General features: G+C 37.8%; 2 protein-coding genes across 9 annotated transcripts in view; both read left to right on the top strand.

Annotated features, from left to right (window-relative positions):
- The window catches only part of gas2l1 (growth arrest-specific 2 like 1), a 40630-nt gene extending 34828 nt beyond the window's left edge, over positions 1-5802 (top strand). For both annotated transcript variants that reach the window (XM_048187507.1, XM_048187508.1), the window contains exon 5: positions 915-5802. In XM_048187507.1, coding sequence (XP_048043464.1) covers positions 915-2934 — 2020 coding nt within the window. In that variant the 3' untranslated portion in view covers positions 2935-5802. The remainder of the gene's footprint in view (positions 1-914) is intronic.
- Positions 5803-6248: 446 nt separating this feature from the next.
- ap1b1 (adaptor related protein complex 1 subunit beta 1) overlaps positions 6249-20500 on the top strand; it is a 37113-nt gene continuing 22861 nt past the window's right edge. For 3 of the 7 annotated variants that reach the window (XM_048187503.1, XM_048187502.1, XM_048187501.1), the window contains exons 1-11: positions 10566-10626; positions 11174-11279; positions 11421-11556; positions 13539-13784; positions 15067-15257; positions 15606-15827; positions 15964-16084; positions 17215-17310; positions 17523-17638; positions 17900-18065; positions 18386-18484. In XM_048187503.1, coding sequence (XP_048043460.1) covers positions 10590-10626; positions 11174-11279; positions 11421-11556; positions 13539-13784; positions 15067-15257; positions 15606-15827; positions 15964-16084; positions 17215-17310; positions 17523-17638; positions 17900-18065; positions 18386-18484 — 1536 coding nt within the window. In that variant the 5' untranslated portion in view covers positions 10566-10589. The other 4 variants (XM_048187504.1, XM_048187505.1, XM_048187500.1 and 1 more) reach the window with 4 other exon arrangements.

The raw sequence follows: 20500 nt of genomic DNA, 5'->3' as shown, positions 1-20500 counted from the left end.
TTTCATTATAATACTGTATTTTTGATTAAAGGTCCCGTTCTTCGTGATCCGATGTTTAAAACTTTAGTTAGTGTGTAATGTTGTTGTTAAGAGTATAAATCAAATCTGTAAAATTTTAAAGCTCAAAGTTCAATGCCAAGCGAGATATTTTATTTAACAGAAGTCGCCTACATCGAACGGCCAGTTTGGACTACATCCCTCTACTTCCTTCTTTAATGACGTCACTAAAACAGTTTTTTGACTAACCTCCGCCCACAGGAATACACAAGAGTTGCGTTTGAAGAGTGTGTTCGTCGAAACGCTGTTATTTGTCTCGCAGTCCAATCACCGGGTCTGATTCCGGCTCAAATTGATAGGGTAAAATTAAAGACATGTTTACAATAACACTGAGCGCATGCATCTCCACGTTATGGTAAGAGGCGTGACCTTTCCGGGCAAGATGCGCTAAACTGCTGTCGAATCACAACACAGGAACCGCTGGCACAATCAGAACTCGTTACGTATTTCTGAAGGAGGGACTTCATAGAACAAGGAAGTCATCAGCCCGTTTTTATGACAGTGGAAACAGCGGTATACAGATAAGTAAATTATGTGAAAAATACTGTGTTTTTTTTACACGCGAAACATGAACACGTTATATTGCACACTATAAACACAATCAAAGCTTCAAAAAAACCACGAAAAACGGGACCTTTAAATAAATACAGCCATGGTGAACATAAAAGACGTAGTTCAAAAACATTTTTAAAAATCGTATCAACCCCAAACTTTTGAACGGTGGTGTATATGTGACACAAAATGTCAAAAAAATAATCAGGCAGTTACCTGTCTGAGAATCCTGCCTTGGTTTTTATGTGTAATCTTGTACATCCCAATATCCATCTCAATCTTTCTCTCTTTTCTCTTACACACAGGAATAAGGAATCTCTTCTTCCGACTCGCAGACTTTCAGGAGATAGTGACTCTTCTACAGCCTCTTCTAAAGGTGGAGGAGGAAGCACAGGAGGAGGTCGCTTCTCTCTGGGCACACGGCATGCTCATGGAGATGAGGTTGTGCTGCTGGTGAACCGTAAGGAGGGGAAACACGTTATTGAGCGTACTGGAGCAGGAGCACAGATTCCAGCCCTGAGAGGTCCTCAGACCCGTGCCCGTAGTGCTTCCAGAGAGCGCCCAGCACCGCAGTCCACCTCAATCCTTAAACCTAGTCCACCACAGGGCCCGGCTGAGGTACAACAAACACCCCGCACAGAGAGAGGCAGATCACTGGGGCCTGAAGGTCCACGGAGGCTCCAAGCTCCACGGTCCCTCAGCCAGGGCAAGACACCTAGAGGCCGATTGGGTGAAGTCAGTCCCGGATCATCACCTCGCCGAAGAGACCCTCAGCTGCTTTCTATAGATCGGAGAGAGGAACTGAGATCCAAGCATATGCCCACAGCATCCGCAAGAATAAGTGGAAATTTGCCCAAAAGGCAAACATCCTCCTCTGCCTCAAACTCACCCGTTAAAGGCTGCGCCAGCGGAAGTCCTGCGAAAAAAGGGATAGTAACACCACGTCCCCCTGCTCCTCGGTCACCTTCTTCTGGGAGCCGTAAGTTGCTGCCCCCAGTCACACAGCCAGGGAGGCGGTCTCCACATTCTTCTCCGCGATCAAATGCTCTCCACCCTCCGCGTTCCCCTCGATCAGCTCACAATACACGATCCACAGGGAGAGACCAAAGAGGTAGGGGAAATCCCTACAACCAACAGCAGGAGAGCCAGGAGGACAGCGGTATGTTTAGTTTACACCTGCTGCCAAGTCTGGACCCTCAAAGGGAGCAAGATCTGTATCGTAGCTTTGAGGCAGAGTTCCTAGCCAACACACAACAATCCAAGGTTGGGCAGGGTAAAGAGTCCACTGGAAGGGAATTGAGGTCACTACAGCTCCCTGTCTCCCATCAAGGTTTAGGGGTGCTCCCAACCTCTTCGGGTGACACTAACGTTACAGACTCTGCTTACTCTTCGTCTAACTCTTCAACATCTTCTCTTAATGTCGGAGGTAAGGTGGGAGTCCTGCCTGATTTACAAGAGTCTAAACGGACTAATCATCTTGCCTGTGCACTCGAGGACCCACCTGCCCTTCTCCATAGCCAGATTCGTGGAGGCCTCCCCAATGGAGGGCTCCTGGAGGGAGAGCGATGGGCTGGAAGAGGTGGTCTCCGTAAGCTCCCTGCCATCTCCAGCTCCACAGAGGAAGGAGAGGCCTCAAATCCAGCCCTATCCAGATCAGTGTGCCTCCCCAAAGACATCAATGGAAGCCTCCCTTTGACCGAGGTGCCAATGGAGAGCCAGCAGGACTTGGTGGAATGGGATGGGGTGGAGGGAGATGTGCCACAAAGTGAACATCACCCAGACCTGCCATATGACAATGCTGACCAGACTCTTCCTGAGACATTTCCCTCCCCTCCGCCACCTCTAGATGACTGTTCCTACCAGGACTCATCCAGTGAAAGCTCCTCCATGTGCTTGAGTATGAGTGAGCCTCCATCTGAAGGCTCTTGCACTCCTCCTCTACCACTGGCCAATGGGGATGCGGATGGCGCAGTCATCCTCCGTGGCAAGAAGGGTCAAAAGAAGACAGAGAGAGTGCCGTCCATCTACAAGCTCAAGCTGCGGCCACGGATAAGACCTCGCACTGACAACAGACCCGAGAACAGCCCGTCGCGCATCCCTACACCTGTACGATACAGAAATCATTGTCAGCAGTCTCCTGCCAACTCGTCTCCCCTCCAGACCCCACCACAGTCCCCACGTTTAAACACTAACCAACCCTCGCACAAAGCTCTGCACCAGGCCTTTGCAGACTTCATCCAACCCCAGCAGCGATCCTCAGCTATGGGCTCTAGAGAGTGTGCCTACTCTTCAGAGTCCAGCTTAGACAATGAGGCCTGGATGTAGTGAATGATGACTATGTACGCAAGCCTTGGTCTGTATTCCTTTGCTCAGCATATTCAGCTTTACAGTCAGATTAGAGAGAGGAGTGACGAAAAAAGCACATTTGTAAGACAAAGAGACAATGCACCTCTGACTGGTGTATAACATGTAGCAGGAATCCTTACTGTCATTTCACTGGAGATAGACATTTGTACTAAAGTGGCTAAGAACATTACCAATGCCATTCTTAACATCTTGGACTAACATAGCCTGTTCTGAAGTAATTCAGAGAGCTACATGCACCATCGGAGATTTGCTTGATTTCATTCATCGAGTCATCTTTTTTCCTTCTTTGAGTTTTCTGTTTGGAAAAGGAAATTACTGCATTTCCCTTTAGGAGATCTCTAAGTTTAAATGCTCCTCATTACCTATTTTTGAATTATTTCCATGAGGACTAATTTTAGCTGGTTTAGTTCAATTTTTATTTGTTAGGGTTGGAACGAAGTATAAAAAATTTTAATCAGGGAATTGTAATATACAGAGTATACTGTATACTGGAGAATAAGAGCTGTATAATCCGTAGAGCAAATAAGATGATGGTGGAATCATTTTAGCGTGCAAGGCGAGCACCTAAATGACGCTTTGACCATACTTCCATGTGGAATCCAAATTGGAAATACTTTTGATTGACTGTTCTGTTTTTAGCCCAGGCTAAATAGTGTGGCATATAAACTTGTTGCATCGTTTTGAGGATCTCTCGGAAATGTTTAAGAGAGGACGCAATTCATGCTTTATCTGTTTAACATCACCTTGGCAGACAAGCAAATATGTTGTATTTGTGTATTATGTTCTGTACAAACTAATATGGTTAATGTATAGGTTTATATGTAATATATGTTCATTTACTTAAATGTGTGTTAGTGTAATGTAAATATAATTATTAACTGAATTTAATATTAATGTATAAAACAAATGCTGTTTATTTCAGTATGTTAATTCTGCCTTAGCTATGCAATGTTGCTATTGAATGTTGCCTTGACAAATTTTCTTGCCTTAAAGTAAGTATGAGAAGTTAGTATAGTGTTTGTGAAGCAGAGATGAAGGGATGCTGTGTGTATGTATCTGGGTGGCTAAATCTGTGAGTGTGTGAGGTAGAGAATGTGTGTTGAACTGGATGGACCCTGTGTTTCGGCCCATCGTTAACTGTGAGACAATTACACATGTGAGGGTAACGGTAACAACAAGATCCTGCTTTATCAGCATTCCTCTGTTTAAAGACTTCGTTTAATTATTGCTTGATTTATCTACAAGTGAGAAATGAAGGACACTTAATGGAAGATAGTGCCATATTAAACATCAGTAGGATGTTTCTCAAAACATGGAAATCACTACAAACTAGAAAATGGAAATCATTTTTATTGTCACTCTTTTATTGTCAAAGCTATATGGAGTCCAGAGCTGTTTATGAAATAGTGATATTTTCCACTTTAATCAACATTAGACATTCAATTTCTTTTAAAGTTCTTTGGCGCCACCAAGTGGTCGAATGATTAATCATTTTTGTTTTTTTGACTTATGTCAAATGTTTTGTGTGACTTACATTACAGTATGAAAGTATTGAGTTACTTGAGTGAGTTATTATAAACTGTGTTATTTTTTTAATTCAAACACAGTTAATATGATTGATACTGGTAGACCATTGCATATAATAGGGGAAAACGGTTAAACGACTACAGCTAAATGAATTACACTACACACATTTTGTTTTGGCATTGGATTGTGTATTTATATAAAATGAGTAAATTTTTAGGCCTTGGTGATTGGTTGTGGGTGAACAGTTTTATCATAAAGGGACGATGTTGTATGTTTCTGAATGAACGGATGAATTGTTTACTTTTGGTATGTTCTCTTTTGGAGGCTTTATAGTATACTGCCCTGTGTTCATGAGCTCAAGTGTTTGATTGAGAGATGTTCTGAAGTTTGCTGTTTCGGTTAATCAAAAATGGGTCAGAAAAAGTGAGGGAGATGTTTTTGGGAATGGATTTCAGTGTTCATGTTTTGCCGAAAGGACTGCAACCATATGATTATTACCGTTAGCATGACCATTGACACTCTACAAAAATCCGCAATACAATGCATCACTGCACATTGCTTATAAGTTTATTGCCATTTAAATGTCTGCTGTGACACTTTAGGACTTTATTAAATGTCATACCGAAGTATAAATAAGGACAGTAGAGCTTTCTGCTGTGTTTCAGGTTACATTAATGGTTGCTGTGCCTAATTCACATTTTAGTCAAACACATACCCACATAGTTACCTTTACAATATCTAATCATTAACTGCCATACATTTGTACAGTAAACTAATTTTTGAGCTCCAAACGTATTTATTCTGTTTTGCTTTCCAATAAAAATGACGGAAAGATGTTTCTTTTCTGTGATGACATTCGTTATGTGTTTCTAAGTCACATTTAGACATTTTTAAAATAATTTATTGCATGAATGGGTTCTGTTTTTCTTTATTCGTTATTGACATCAGAATACAGACATGTAGATTAACATGTTTTATTAACTTGAACAATCCCATCTGATTTGCATTATGCAAATATGATGTTCAGATGTGATCTACAAAATGCATGCTAAATCTACAATATGTCATGCTCTGGTTTCAATAAATGAAACGGCTGTTGGATTATTTGAAATTTGAATGTCTATGGATTTACTTTTAAATTGCATTTTAAATGCTGACTTGACAATGAAATGTAAGGTCTTGACATTGTGGAATTTGTCTGTGTTGAATAGCAATATTGCAAGACCAACATTCCACTGTTCCTTGAAAACCAATTGCTGTTAATTTAATTCTTGTGTAATAAAAATGTTTTGGATGAAATCATTTGTATTGTGCTTGTCTTCCATATATAGCCTAATCTTTACTAAGATCATTTAGAGATAATTCAATATTTAGAACATGAGAACAGCTTTGAAATTACAAAAAAACATGATGCATTTGAAAATGTATATTTTATATTCAAGATGTCTTGATGAAAGATAAAATGCATTTGTATCTCATGAATTTCCAAAAAAAAAAAAGACATTAATCGATAATGATTCAGATTTTATGTTATGATATTGTGATGTGAAGGAGATATTACAGAACTTACAGCAAATTTTACACCTTCTATTATATTGCCCATGGAATATCAGGTGTCCCATTTCCTCACACAACTATTATCATAACAAAATCCGAGTCGTATGTTTAAATGAATTAAGACTGTAAACCATTGGAAATTTTACTGTAATCTTAGTGCAGTCAAGGGAGAGTGTATATGACAAAACTCTTCTCAATGAAGGCGGAAGACGGAAGTGTGAATCATATGACAAAACACGTAAGGTGGGAGGGAAGGAAGAAGGCCGACTTGTACACACTCACTTTACTTCGGTAAGGAGCATTTCTTGGTTTAACTGAGGTACGGTGCTTCGTTTCCATTTATCTATGGCTTTGAGCGCTGCTTTGTTGGTCCAGTAATACAGTCCGCTAGATTAAAGGCTTACTGTGCGCTCCCATAAGCCCTGATTAAGAAGGTCATGAAGCTTTAGCTCGCGAGCCGTTAGCATTCACTAGCACATCCATCGACTACATCTCCGCGAGTAGGTTCATTCATCCGCCAAAAATGGAGTGGGCAAGTCAGCTATGTGTGAGTTACGGTCTATTTCGCTCTAAGGATTAGAAGAAAGACCCGTTGATTGTTTTGGGTTCAAATTAGTGTGGAAATGTCGGATTCGGGACGTAATAAATGGTTTTGCTAGTTAGCTCTGCTTTACCTGGTGGTTAGTGTGACTGTCACCTGCTGCAGTAACCGTTGTGCCACGTACATTTAACCGGTTGTGATGTTACGATGATGGTAATCATTTACGACCAGGCCCTGCATCACGTTAACGGTCGTTTAGTAACATTAGTGTCTGTCGGCTTGACAGTTGACAGCTAACGTTACTTTATCTGTAGTGCACTAGCTGGGAGTGAGTAGGACGCCGCCTTTCAGGTTGACGAGATAGATTATAATATTCGTTTGAATGTGAACCTGCTGAAATGGCTGTAGATTAGAATGTAGCCTATAGAAAATGTCTAATGTTATATATATATATATATATATATATATATATATATATATATATATATATATATTCTTATTTACTTTATGTGCCTGTCGGCATCAAGTTAATTTTATTAGTCCAACTAATATTGCCTGTTGGTTTAGTTTTCCAGTGCAAAGCTTTGTAGATTTTTGCAGATGATCTCTTGTATAACTGTAGTTAATGTATACATGTCTTCGTTCATACAATGTTAAAAGCTTAAAGAAATGAATTAAAAAGCTGAATTTTCAGCATCATCACTCCAGTATCCAGTGTCACATGATCCTGCAGAAATCATTCTGAAATGCGGAATTGTTACTCAAGAAACATTTGTTCTTTGGTTTAATAGAAAGTTCAAAAGAACAGTATTTATTTGAAACAGAAATCCTTTCTAACATTATACTGTAAATGTTTTGAGATGATATATTTTGTAGAACTATACTGTAAATGTCTTTACTGTCACTTTTGTTCAGTTTATTGTGTCATTGCTTTATATATTCTTGGACATTTTGTATGTTTTTGTTATGAAATACCACAGCAGTCCTTGAACAATGATTTATGCATGTCGAGAGTTAGTGCACTAGTAATGTTGCCTTACTACCTTATACTGTCTGTGAGTCTTCAAAGGCCTTTTAGACTGGTGTGAACATTCACAGATAAGTGCTGTTTAATGAGTGATCATAGTACAGTTTGCATGTGAATGGTCAGCAGGGTTACACAAGTCATTCAGGACATGGATCATAATTCTACAGCTTCTTTATTGTAGGAGTCAGAAATAGTCATGGGGAGGAAGAATGTTTGTAAAATGCAACAGGTTCATGGCACATGGCTGTGTTTGTCCTCTTATGCTCATCCTAAGTTTCACTCTATTTAAATTTTGAAGTTGATTTTAATTGAAGTATAAAGTAAAACCTTAAACCTTGGGCTTAAACTGACAAATAGTGGGACGAATGTGGAACCGTTTTTCAGTAACCCATGTCACTGTAGAAATGCACTGTTTGGAGTCAGCCATGTTTAATTTATTACGCAATTGGAAGTGTCCAGTAACAGGGAGCTAACAAGATGAAGTCATTATTATTCAGCTGGTCCTATTAGTACTATTATGTGTGCAAAATAAAATAAAATTATATATACACTGTTATACAGTCAAACCAAAATGTATTCAGACACCTTGAACATTTCATTCATTAGGAAAGTTTATTCACTTTTTAGTTAAAAAAAAAATGGTAATAAAATATGACAAGATCTCAGAGTTAAACTGTGTCAGAAAAAAAATGATCTTAATTATGTCAGATAACACTTAAGCAAAACATGGTCAGGTCAAAGTGTCTGAATAATTTTTGGTCCCAAATTTTTATCAATTTTACTGGTAGTGCACTACATGAAGAATTTTTGGGTATAATATGTCACAGTTTACTTTATTTTGCTACCCTCACTTACATAAATGAACTATCGTGTCCTGCACCTACTAGTAAAAATATATAAAAAATATCAATAATTTTTGGTTTGACTGTGTTATACTGTTAGTAGTGTTGTTTTTGGCAGCCTGTTTTAATTTTAGTTTTAGTCTAGTCTTTGTGTCAAGCGGTCATTTTAGTTTTTATTAGTTTTAGTCACGTTCCTACTCTTTTTAGTCTAGTCAAGTTTCAGTTGACTAAAAGTCTGAGCATTTTAGTCTTATTTTAGTCAAAATTATCCATGACTATTTTCATCTAGTTTTAGTCGATGAAAACTGATGACATTTAGTCTAATTTTAGTCAATGAAAATTTTATTTTTGTCTCTTTTTAGTAATGCAGTTCTATTTAACTCAGTCAATATAGTATAAGTACCTAGTAGTATAGATGAAACCAAAATATTCTTTTAGCCAAACCCATTTTAAACAAAGTTATCTTATTATATTATTGTTTCCAATACCTTATAATGCCTTGAGATGTCTTTTAACCCTTTAAGACCTGAAGGCTTTTTAAACGAGACGTAATAACATTATAACATTTCGTCTTGTCTCGTTTTGGTCAATGAAAATTAAGAGACATTTTAGTAGGGCTGCAACGATTAAGTCTGTGTTTACGTAATATATGTGTGTGTTCTGTGTATAATAATTATGTATATATAAATACACACACATACAGGTATAAAGTTTAGAAATAAACGCATGTATTATAAATATATATATTTATATTTTATATTACATATAAACATAAATATTTTATATATAAATATAACATTTTTCTTAAATATATACATGAATGTGTGTGTGTGTATTTATATATACATAATTATTATACACAGAACACACACATACATATATACATATTACATATATTACATAAACACAGACTTTTATTTTGCAAACGATTAATCGCGATTATTCGTAGCAGCCCTACATTTTAGCATAGTTTTTATTTTGTAAACCACATTTAGTCTTGTTTTTATTCGTCAACAATATTGCATTATACGTTTAATTATAGTCATCGTCACATGACCAGCATTTACGTCGCGTCTCGTCTCGTTTTCGTCACATGATAAAGGTTCGTTGACTACGATATTTAGTCATAATTTTTGTTGACGAAAGCAACACTAACTGTTAGATACATTATATACAACTGTTTAAAAGTTTGTGGTCAGCTTTTTTTGTTTGTTTGTTTGTTTTTTTAAGAAAGCATTAGTTTTATTTAGCAATGATGCATTCAATTGATCAAAAGTGACAGTAAAGACTTTCACATTGTTACAAAAAAAAAAATTAATGCTGTTCGTCTGAACTTTTTATTCATTAAAGAATCCTGAAAAATATCACTGTTTCTACCAAAAAATCCAAAAAATATTAAAGCTCAACTGTTTAAACATAATAAGAAATATTTTTTTAGCACCAAATCAGCACATTAAAATTATTTCTGAAGGATTTTATGACACTGAAGACTGGAGTAATGGAATAAAATGTACTGAAATAGAAAACCGTTACTTTTATTAATAATAATAATAATAATAATAATAATCATGTTTTACAATATTACTGTTTTTATTGCATTTTAAGTATCAAATAAATGCAGCATTTGTGAGCACAAGAGATCTCTTTCAAAAAATCCCCAAATCTTTGAACAGTAGTGTACATAAATAAAAAACTTGTCATCAAGTCAGCTGAATCAGATGAAATACTGTTGTATCCTAATGTTTCTCTTCCTCTTAAAAGACCTTTCAGGTGATGGCAAGAGTCTAATGTTCAATAACAGGAAATGGGAAACTCTTCCCAGCAGATTTAGAGACCTTGAGAAGGCAATCACTGCACATAGAGAGTATAATTTGCTGACTGAAAGAGAACAAGAAGCTTTAACAATGTGTTTTTGCACAACGTTTTCCCCACTCCACAATCTCTAAGAAACATCAGCAAAGGTATCAGCAGGACAGGGACTTGACTTCCTCTTTTTCCTCTGCGCTTGCACTTTTTCAGTATCCTACCTCCCTTTATTCTCTTCCTCACTTTTCTTGTGGGCTGTTTATGAATCTTCTTTTCTCTTCTTCTGCAGGAGAACCGAGGCTTGGGATCCAAGATGACAGACTCCAAATATTTCACCACTACCAAGAAAGGTCTGGTGTTTTCCGATTTGCTTTAAAGATAGAGCTGCTTTGGGATTAGTATGTTGCATTAAGTCAGTGAGATTTAGTCATGTAATGTGTGACTGTCCTGGCCAATGCAGATCATCAACTGCACTGCACCATTAAACATTTAAATCCTGTTGAATAGAACAACATTTAGCACTTTGTTACATTCTGTTTCATTCTGCAGAACACGGCACACTAAAGGAGACTAATATTGCGTAGTATTGTGCTGCAGTCTAAATCAGATTTAGAGTGTCTGGCTTTATCTGGATCACTTGCAAGCACATGATTGTGCCAGAAGTATTTTTAACTGCAAATAGAGCCACACACATTACTTGGTCAAAGCCAAGAAAAACATTATACACAGAATTATGATCGAATCATTGTTTTCTCTTTTATTACATAAGGCAAACGACAACTCTAATACTGGCTGTCTAGACTTTGACTGTTTTTTGAAAGCACATCATTGTCGCTGGTTATGTGACATCTAAACAGAGTCAGAAATGTTTGTGGTCTTGTGTCTCTGACCCTTCAGGTGAGATCTTTGAGCTGAAGGCAGAGCTCAACAGTGATAAGAAAGAGAAGAAGAAGGAGGCAGTGAAGAAGGTCATTGCATCTATGACAGTGGGAAAAGATGTCAGGTAATACAAGCTGTTTACACAGTGAAGTATAAATTCCTACCTCTTTTACAAGTTGTTGTATATGCGGTGTCATCCATCCTGTGTTTCTTTTGGAACAGAATGGAGTTCATGGAGTTTTGATCTTAATATTTTTGTCCGCAGTGCTCTGTTTCCTGATGTTGTGAACTGCATGCAGACGGATAATCTGGAGCTGAAAAAGCTGGTTTATCTGTATTTGATGAATTATGCCAAGAGCCAACCAGACATGGCTATTATGGCAGTCAACACCTTTGTAAAGGTAGGGTTCAGACATCAGTGAAAGTGATACAGTTGGCACAGGCTATAGATATAGATTACTAGGTATTAGGGCTGGGTGATATATCGCATGCGATTGTCACGCGCATTTCGTCAGTAAAGCCGGTTCCCTGATTACCGCTAAATCGCCATCACCTGCTTTCAAATAGAGCGGCATTTAATAGACAGAGCCGTAGTTCACTGACAAGCTTTGCAATATCGCGTTCATTATCGCAGATGAATCGCCTTCGATGATAAACGCGATATTGCGTAGCTTGTCAGTGATCTACGGCTCTGTCTATTAAATGCCGCTCCATTTGAAAGCAGGTGATGGCGATTTAGCGGTAATCAGGGAACCGGCTTTACTGACGAAAAGCGTGTGACAATCGCATGCGATATATCGCCCAGCCCTACTAGGTATAATGAACTTTCCTATGCTGAAAACTTAAATGTTTGCATTATAAAACACACTCTGAGATTCAGACGCTCTGGACAGCAAAGTGCCTAAAGCCTGGAACACACCAAGCTGACGGTCGGCCGTCAGGCGGTTTTTGTTCGTCGGCCAACTGAGTTTTCTCAGTGTTCAGCACCGTCGGTCGAAGTTGGTCCTCGTCAGCTTTTTTTCAGCCGATTCGACATGTTGAATCAGCGTCGGAGCTCGTCGGTCAGTCGGGCCATCTGACCATTCTGATTGGCTGTTCAGCTACTGCCACCTGCTGGTACGGAAAGGCATTTCTTCTTACGCAGGCGCAGAACAGACGTGCTACTTGGCTGTCGGGTGTCGACCATCGGTTTGGTGTGTCAGGGCAACTTTAGACCCAGACGCTGCCAACGTGAGCCAACCCCGCAGTCTCGTTTTGTCGGCACTCGTCCATCGGCGTCGGCTTGGTGAGTTCCGGGCTTAAAAGGCACGTCATAAGCCTGGCAACAGCAGAGAAACTCTTCTCTTCCTGAGTGCAAGAATAGTCAGTCTTTATAGGATGGTGCAGTGTGTTCCATCAGCATTAATGAGTGTTTGCTGGCTTCCCACACACCTGAGAATGGAAAGGGAGACACATCACTAAATCAACTAACTAGACTGAAGATTAAAGCAAGTAGAGCGAGTAAGCCGTAAGGCCTATAACGGCAAATTAGAAAACAGGAAAACTCTTTGAGAAAACTCTTTGAGCACCTCTGTTATGTATTAGACATCTGTGTCTTTAGTTATCTAGTTTTTAACTTTTGGTTGTAGTTGTGTTGCAAATAGCAAAGCTATTGGTTTAATTACTTGTCTTACAATGTGTCCTAACCAAAAAGGTTCTTGCTACAAGCAATTTGTCTGTCCACATCAGATATGAGACATCGCAGAAATAGAAACAATAAAAAAAAAAATAGAAAAAAAAAATAAATTCTAAAATAGCATGACCTGTCGCTCGTCGCGTATCGCTCGATGTTTCGATTGTCGTGGTGTCATGTTGCATCTGGTTAGGACAGGATGTTAGTTGAGAGGTGGTAGCATTGCTAGTTTCAAAATCATGCTACTTTCCAGTAGCAAATTTGTTTCAAGCATTTTTTCTCATGGTGGAGGCTTTCCATTGTCTGTCTTTGTTCTTAATTCTGAAAACTTTCACAAAAACAAAGTTATTTTAAATTGCCATAATATTTTACAAGTTACTGTTTTTACTGTATTTTGATCAAATAAAGGCAGCCTTGGTAAGAGACATTTTGTTTGCACTTTATTATACAGTACATACACTTACAGTGTACTTGGCCAAAAAAATACTGTTAATATAAGGTTACTACATTAAGGTTTGGTTCAGGGTTAGTTCCTAGTTATTACCCAGTTATTGTAATAACTACAATAAGTACATAGTATGTACATGGGGAACAGGTCTGTAAAATAAAGTGCTACTGACATTTTTCAAAAACATTTTGAACTTTAGTGTGTATCCGACAATGTCTATGTTTTAGGTGTAATGTGTGTTGGTTATATGTTCTCTTCTGCAGGACTGCGAGGACCCAAACCCTCTGATCCGCGCGCTGGCTGTGCGCACCATGGGGTGCATCCGAGTGGACAAGATCACAGAGTACCTGTGTGAACCTCTGAGGAAGTGTCTGAAAGATGAAGACCCCTACGTGAGGAAAACTGCTGCAGTTTGTGTCGCCAAGCTCCACGACATTAATGCCCAGCTGGTGGAAGACCAGGGCTTCCTGGACACCCTAAAAGACCTGATCTCTGACTCAAACCCTATGGTGAGGCACAACTTTTAGTATTTAAAATCTAAATGCTGGTTTGATATTGACAATATTTTTAAGAATAATCTCTGAAATAGGGCAAAAATTGTGTATTTGTACTGAACTAATTTACTTTTGCACATTCAATGGCTAAACACTAAGCTTTTAGTTGTCCATCATGGCGATAATGAAAATATTTGAATTAAAACATCGTTACAAAAATTAATGTTGACAAATAAAAACATGACATGAAAATAATTCTATCAAAATATGAAAACATGACAAATATAAAACAATAGCACTGCTAGATTATCAACAATGCATGAATGTTTTTGAAAAAGAAACATATAAAAGGAATAGCTGCATGAGGTGAAGCTGAAGAGCGAATGTACACCAGTTCTCTATGACACATATGAGATTAAACAGATATCTGCACAAAAGGCTGCAAATGCAAGTGAACTTGAACAAAGTTATGTGCTAGCCAGAAAGTTTTACTGGATGCACTCTTCCCGTAACAATGCGCTGAAACTCTGGCAACTGAAGCACAAACAATTCAAACATTCTATAGTGTTCTCATAATAATTAGGGGTGTGCATGAGTAGTCGAATATTCAAATATTCGATCTGTAATTATTATTCAAAGAATAAAATAACTAATCAAATTTTACTACGTTGCTTTGCTGACAGAACAGAAAACATAAAGTGCTGTTAGAAACTTCGCTTAGCACACCATTATCTTTGTGTTTCTGCGATGTCTGTCAGTGGAGTGCGTTTTCTCACATGAGCATGTGGATATTCTTTTTTTTTTTTTCTCAACATGAACATCTGAAACAATATAAACGTTCTATAGAATGATTGGTTCAGGCTGCTTTATTAGCATTTTTTTTCCATTCGCTCTGCTTGAGCTTAAATGCTTTTGTTCTGTTTTTTAGACATATTGTTTGTTTTCAACTAAAAGAAAATCTTAAGATATAACATAAGCTTATGTATATATTGCCTAATTGTAAGCTTATTCATAAAATGTGACAACTTGATGAATAAAAAAAGTCTTTCTCTTTAAACATCATTTAAATTTGCGAATATTCGAATATTCATATTTTTATGAGCCCAAATATTTGAATACAATATTTTTTGAAAAATCATCGTTTTCATGATCAATTGTTGCTGTCACAACCGAGTACTTTAGCTCTCTCTTAGTCTCCATGGTATGTAATTACATGCTATTGTTGTGCGAAACTCGAGACTATGCACACACACTCCCACTGTATTGAGTTTAATGCCTTTGTTTTTTCCTCCATTAGGTGGTAGCAAATGCAGTAGCGGCTCTGTCCGAGATAGCAGAGTCTCATCCTAACAGCAACCTTCTGGATCTGAACCCTCAGACCATTAATAAGCTCCTGACAGCCCTTAATGAATGCACTGAGTGGGGCCAGATCTTCATCCTTGACTGCCTGGCCAACTACACGCCCCGTGATGACCGCGAGTCACAGAGGTCAGAGGGCAGTGTTATTTCATCACTCCTGTGTGGTGGACTCTAAATGGTTTCTCTAATGAAGTCTATATAATACATAGACACTAGCTTTACTAATAAAGCTGTTCCAGTGTAGTGCTTTGTATTGTCATTGATTACTCAAACTGAATCTATCAAATTGAATCAGTGTTCGGTCAGGGGTCAGATTCGGTTTGGGATTTGGATTTTTCAAATGTAGATTGTAATTAATTGGAAAATCAATATTTGTTAACCAGCCTTATTTTAGGCAACCGAAACAAGCCAGCATAAAGATTTGCTACAAATTTTAGTCTGCCGTGTTGAAGCACGTTTCTCACTCTCCTCTTACAGTATCTGCGAGCGTGTAACTCCACGGTTGTCCCACGCTAACTCTGCCGTGGTGCTGTCTGCCGTGAAGGTTCTGATGAAATTCATGGAGATGCTTCCTAAAGATCTAGACTATTACGGCACTCTGCTAAAGAAACTTGCTCCACCTTTGGTCACGCTGCTCTCAGCTGAACCTGAACTGCAATATGTTGCCCTGAGGAACATTAACCTCATCGTACAGAAACGGTAGGTGCAAAGCTGAGGAAAACAAATGTTTATACAAAGTGATGATGGTTTGGGGATTTAAAAATTTAAATAAAATACGAATACATTTAAATTTTTTATTTTTTTTTTTTATTTTCATTTTTATTCTTTCTACCAGCCCTGAAATCCTAAAACATGAGATGAAGGTTTTCTTCGTGAAATATAACGACCCGATCTATGTCAAGCTGGAGAAGCTGGATATCATGATCCGCCTTGCGTCTCAGGCCAACATTGCTCAGGTGAATGAAACGCACACCTACACCTCTACACTTCACTAATGTGAAACATGATCTCTGCCTAATCCTTTGTTCATACATTTTTCTATTGCACCATCCAAATATAGTGGAGACCAAAAGTCTGAGACTACTAGCATAAATACTGCTGTTTTGCATTTTTCTAATTTAATACTTTAAAAAAAAAAAAAAAAAATATATATATATATATATATATATATATATATATATATATATATATATATATATATATATATATATATATATATATATATTATATTTTCAGCATAACAATTTGAGTAAAAAGTGACCTGAAAAATCAACATGAATCTTAGAATGTTTTAGTATTTGGTTTGTTCCTCTTTTGCTTTAATGGCAGCAGAACTGAAACTGCATGAAATAAGGTTTTTTTGGTTTTTTTTTTGTAGATTTCTTTTGAATGTAAAATGCATATTTGTGACCCTGGACCACAAAACCAGTCGCACGGATATATTTTTAGCAATAGCCAACGATACGTAGTAGGGGTCCAAATTATCGATTTTGCTTTTTTTCCAAAAATCATTAGGATATTAAGTAAAGATCATGTTCCATGAAGATATTTTATAAATTTTCTACTGTAAATATATTAAAAAATATTTTTGTGAGTGGATATGCATTGCAAAGGAGTTCATTTGCACAACTTTAAAGGCGATTTTCTCAATATTTAGATTTTTTTGAACCCTCAGATTCCTTTTTTTTTTCTCTCAAATATTGTCCTATCCTAACAAACCATACATCAATAGAAAGCTTATTTATTTATTCAGCTTTCAGATGATGTATAAATCTCAATTTAAAAAAATTGACCCTTATGGCTGATTTTGTGGTACAGGTCATGACATGAACTGTTTTGTAAGATGAACCACTACAATTTTTATCAAGTAAAATTAAAGAAAATTATATTTATTGAATGTATCTGACATGAAATAGCCCATGAAGATGATATGGCAATAAACTACTACTACTTATTATTTCTTATAATGTTCTTCATAATTTTTATTTCGTTGTTGTCCCATATGTCAACATCACTCATATTTGGTATTTTGCTATTTGTTCTTCTGAGAGTCTGTGCTAAATTTATGTGTGTTTGGGTTGTGTAGGTGCTGGCTGAGCTGAAGGAATATGCCACTGAAGTGGACGTAGACTTTGTGCGTAAAGCTGTACGAGCCATTGGCCGCTGTGCAATTAAAGTAGAGGTGAGCTGGCCTAACCCTGATTAGGATAGCATTGTTATTACCTTAATTAACACTGCCAATCTGTTGTGCATTCATTTTAATTGTAAAGTTCACTGCTCCTAATAAAAGGATTCAACTTGATGTGAAACAAAAGCCAACTGCATAATTTCTGGATGATCCCATTTATGCAGATCAGCTGATCTCTCTTTCTGTCTCTCCTGTCTTCGTTACAGCAATCAGCAGAGCGTTGTGTCAGCACGCTGCTTGACCTCATTCAGACCAAGGTCAATTATGTGGTGCAGGAAGCCATTGTGGTCATCAAGGACATCTTCCGCAAGTACCCCAACAAGTAGGTTTCTCTTATGTTTTTCCCCTGTCTCTGACCCCTTTGCCAGTAAAGCTGTTTCTCACTTTCTCTCTCTAAACTGCATCTTATTTCTGTTTGGCTAAGGTTCATTATCCAAAGGTTCATAGTCCTGGCACAGCCTTTCATACTCAAATGTGTTGAAGAAAACATTTAACAAGTTTCACTGAACCCAGCCTTCCCCCCCACTGTCATTTTGCTTTTTTTGCAGCTTCATTGTGACTTTCTTCTTTATTGTGCTGTTAGGTACGAGAGTGTGATTGCCACCCTGTGTGAGAACCTCGACTCTCTGGATGAGCCTGAGGCCCGGGCAGCCATGATCTGGATTGTGGGAGAGTACGCAGAGAGGATTGACAATGCCGATGAGCTGCTGGAGAGCTTCCTGGAAGGCTTCCATGATGAGAGCACACAGGTGAAGTGCCTTTCAAATTGCTTTATTAAAGTGCCCAATTATGAAATAAGTAACTGCTGTTTTTTGTGCTGTATTAAGCAGACTTGTGTTATGCAAGCGTTGTATTAATATTCCTCCATGAGCATAAAGAAAAACTGGCAGAGAAACGGGAAGACTTTTTACTGTGGTAACAAAATTGGTGTTTAAAATTGCTGAAATTTTGGTATTATAACAATCATACTCTAGTGAATACTGTAATGAACTTGCATGAACTTGTCTCTTGGGAGGTAGTGTTACAGGATTTGTCTCTGTGTTAATGTTTTTTCACGCTTCCCTTTCAGGTGCAGCTGCAGTTGCTGACAGCTATTGTGAAGTTGTTCTTGAAGAAACCCACTGAGACTCAGGAGCTTGTGCAACAAGTGCTCAGTCTAGCCACACAGGTGAGATATCCACACAGACGGTTATCAAAGCACATGTTTCAGTGAGAAAATTACACTGCACCTATTCTAGCTCACACCTTCAAGAGCATCCTCTGGAGGTGTTGCCATCCTCAGACTGCACATCTCAAAAGCAAGGCCGTTTGGCTTTCTGAATCACTCCAAAGAAAACGGGATATTCAAAGTTGTTACTCAACATCCTGACGTTTTAATTCTTTTTAACAAAATGCTGTAATTGCTTTTTGTAACCTCAGACAGACAATAAGATGATAATTAAACCAGAAAACATGACTTCATAAATGAATGTCAAGTGCACAGGAAACAAAAAATGATTATAAAACCATAAGGATTTAGGATAAGTGTCCCACTCCTGTGCCTCTGTTAGACTACATGATCTGCTTCGTCTTAATATATTATATGCATGCATATTATGTACATAATTCTCACATTGCAATGTATACAGTAAAGCCCTCTGATGGTCCCGAACAATTAGGGTTCAAGCTTTTGGGCCAGATATTTGAAACCCTTCATTAGATCAAAATATCATGTTTTAATTGAAACAATTTTTAATGGTAGTAAGCCTTGCTTTCTTCCTCTGTGCCAGTTATAAATTGGATTGTTTATAAATCTCTGTAAATCTTCAGTGAAATTAACAATTTTTGCATCATCAGAACAAGCTTTTCCTATTAATTAAGCCATCACATTACAGAATAATGGCACCTACAATTTTTTCAGTGTTAGAGAGCACTGCGTATCCATTCATTTTTAGATGGATGCAGCTCTAATGTGCTTGCTTGATGAGCAAGAGCCAATTAAGTTTGTTCTCAAACATCACATTTGAGCTTCCTCGTGAACCAGAAAAATTAGTTTTGCCGCAGCAAGCAAGCTTACATTAACTATATTTGAATATCAAAATGTGAATACAAATATGTGAATTATATTATATATGTGAGCCTAAAAAATCTATTAGGATTTTGTGAAAATTAAGGCCTTAAATGGCATTAAAAAGCATACATTTTTATTCCTACTGGCATTACATTTTTTAAATCGTTTTGAAGAAAAATAGTACTACCAGTTTATTTTGAATATAGCCTTCATAATTAATAACTGATTTGCTGTTGCAAAATATGTACATTGGTGTGATAGACTATGCGGAACCAGTTTGGTAATTGCCTCCGGCTGGTGCAAAATTGCCGTTACGCCTTTTTTGATAGCGGTTTACCGGCTTGGACCTGGAGACGGAAGGCTGCATCAGTGTTGCCAATTTAGCGACTTTTTTCCAAGAAAGCGCATTGTGACAAATATAGCAACTTGTTGAAACCTTATCTATCTTCCGAGACCCCGGTACTGCAGCACGAGCGCAAGATCTTGCTTTCCTGCCGCTGGCGCACCTCTATCTGCGTCTGTTCTGTTCAGTGAGTGACTGAGAGGATCAGCGCATCCAGTTGAGGATGTGTGCTCTGTCAGAGAACAAATACAATAGATACTATTGCTTCTAACCTGAGTGATCATTTTACATGTACAGCCAAAATCACAGCAAATGTCTCTGCCTTTGAAGGGGCAAGTGAAAGAGAATTTTACTTGCCCGGTCGGACAAGGAGCCTGATTAAATTGTCAAAAAAAAACAACAACAAAAAAAACTTGGGAATCACCAAAACGCAAGAATGAGAGATTTGATTACATTTAGTGTAAGTGGTGATCGATAGTGGATAATAATAGGCTGTATAATGGACTGACGGTTACAAGGTTGCTCGCGCAGCCTGTTTCATTAGCCTACTGAATGATTCAGCGTTTTGAACGAATCAGTTGTGTCAAGCATCCCAATGTGCATACTATCCGCCCTAAATAGTATTGAATATTACTAATGTCACATACTATTTAGAATGGATAGAATGCACATTGAGACGCAGGCAATGACTCATTCATAAACAACTGCCTCATTCTTGAATGAATCCGCCATTGGAATGAATCGTTTGAATGAATGACTCAATGACTCACTTATTAAGAAGGTTACGAATG

The sequence above is a fragment of the Megalobrama amblycephala genome, linkage group LG4 (genome assembly GCF_018812025.1).
Source record: "Megalobrama amblycephala isolate DHTTF-2021 linkage group LG4, ASM1881202v1, whole genome shotgun sequence".
NCBI lineage: Eukaryota > Metazoa > Chordata > Actinopteri > Cypriniformes > Xenocyprididae > Megalobrama > Megalobrama amblycephala.
Note: the sequence above shows the minus strand (reverse complement) of the source record. Positions and strands in the feature narration are given on the sequence as shown.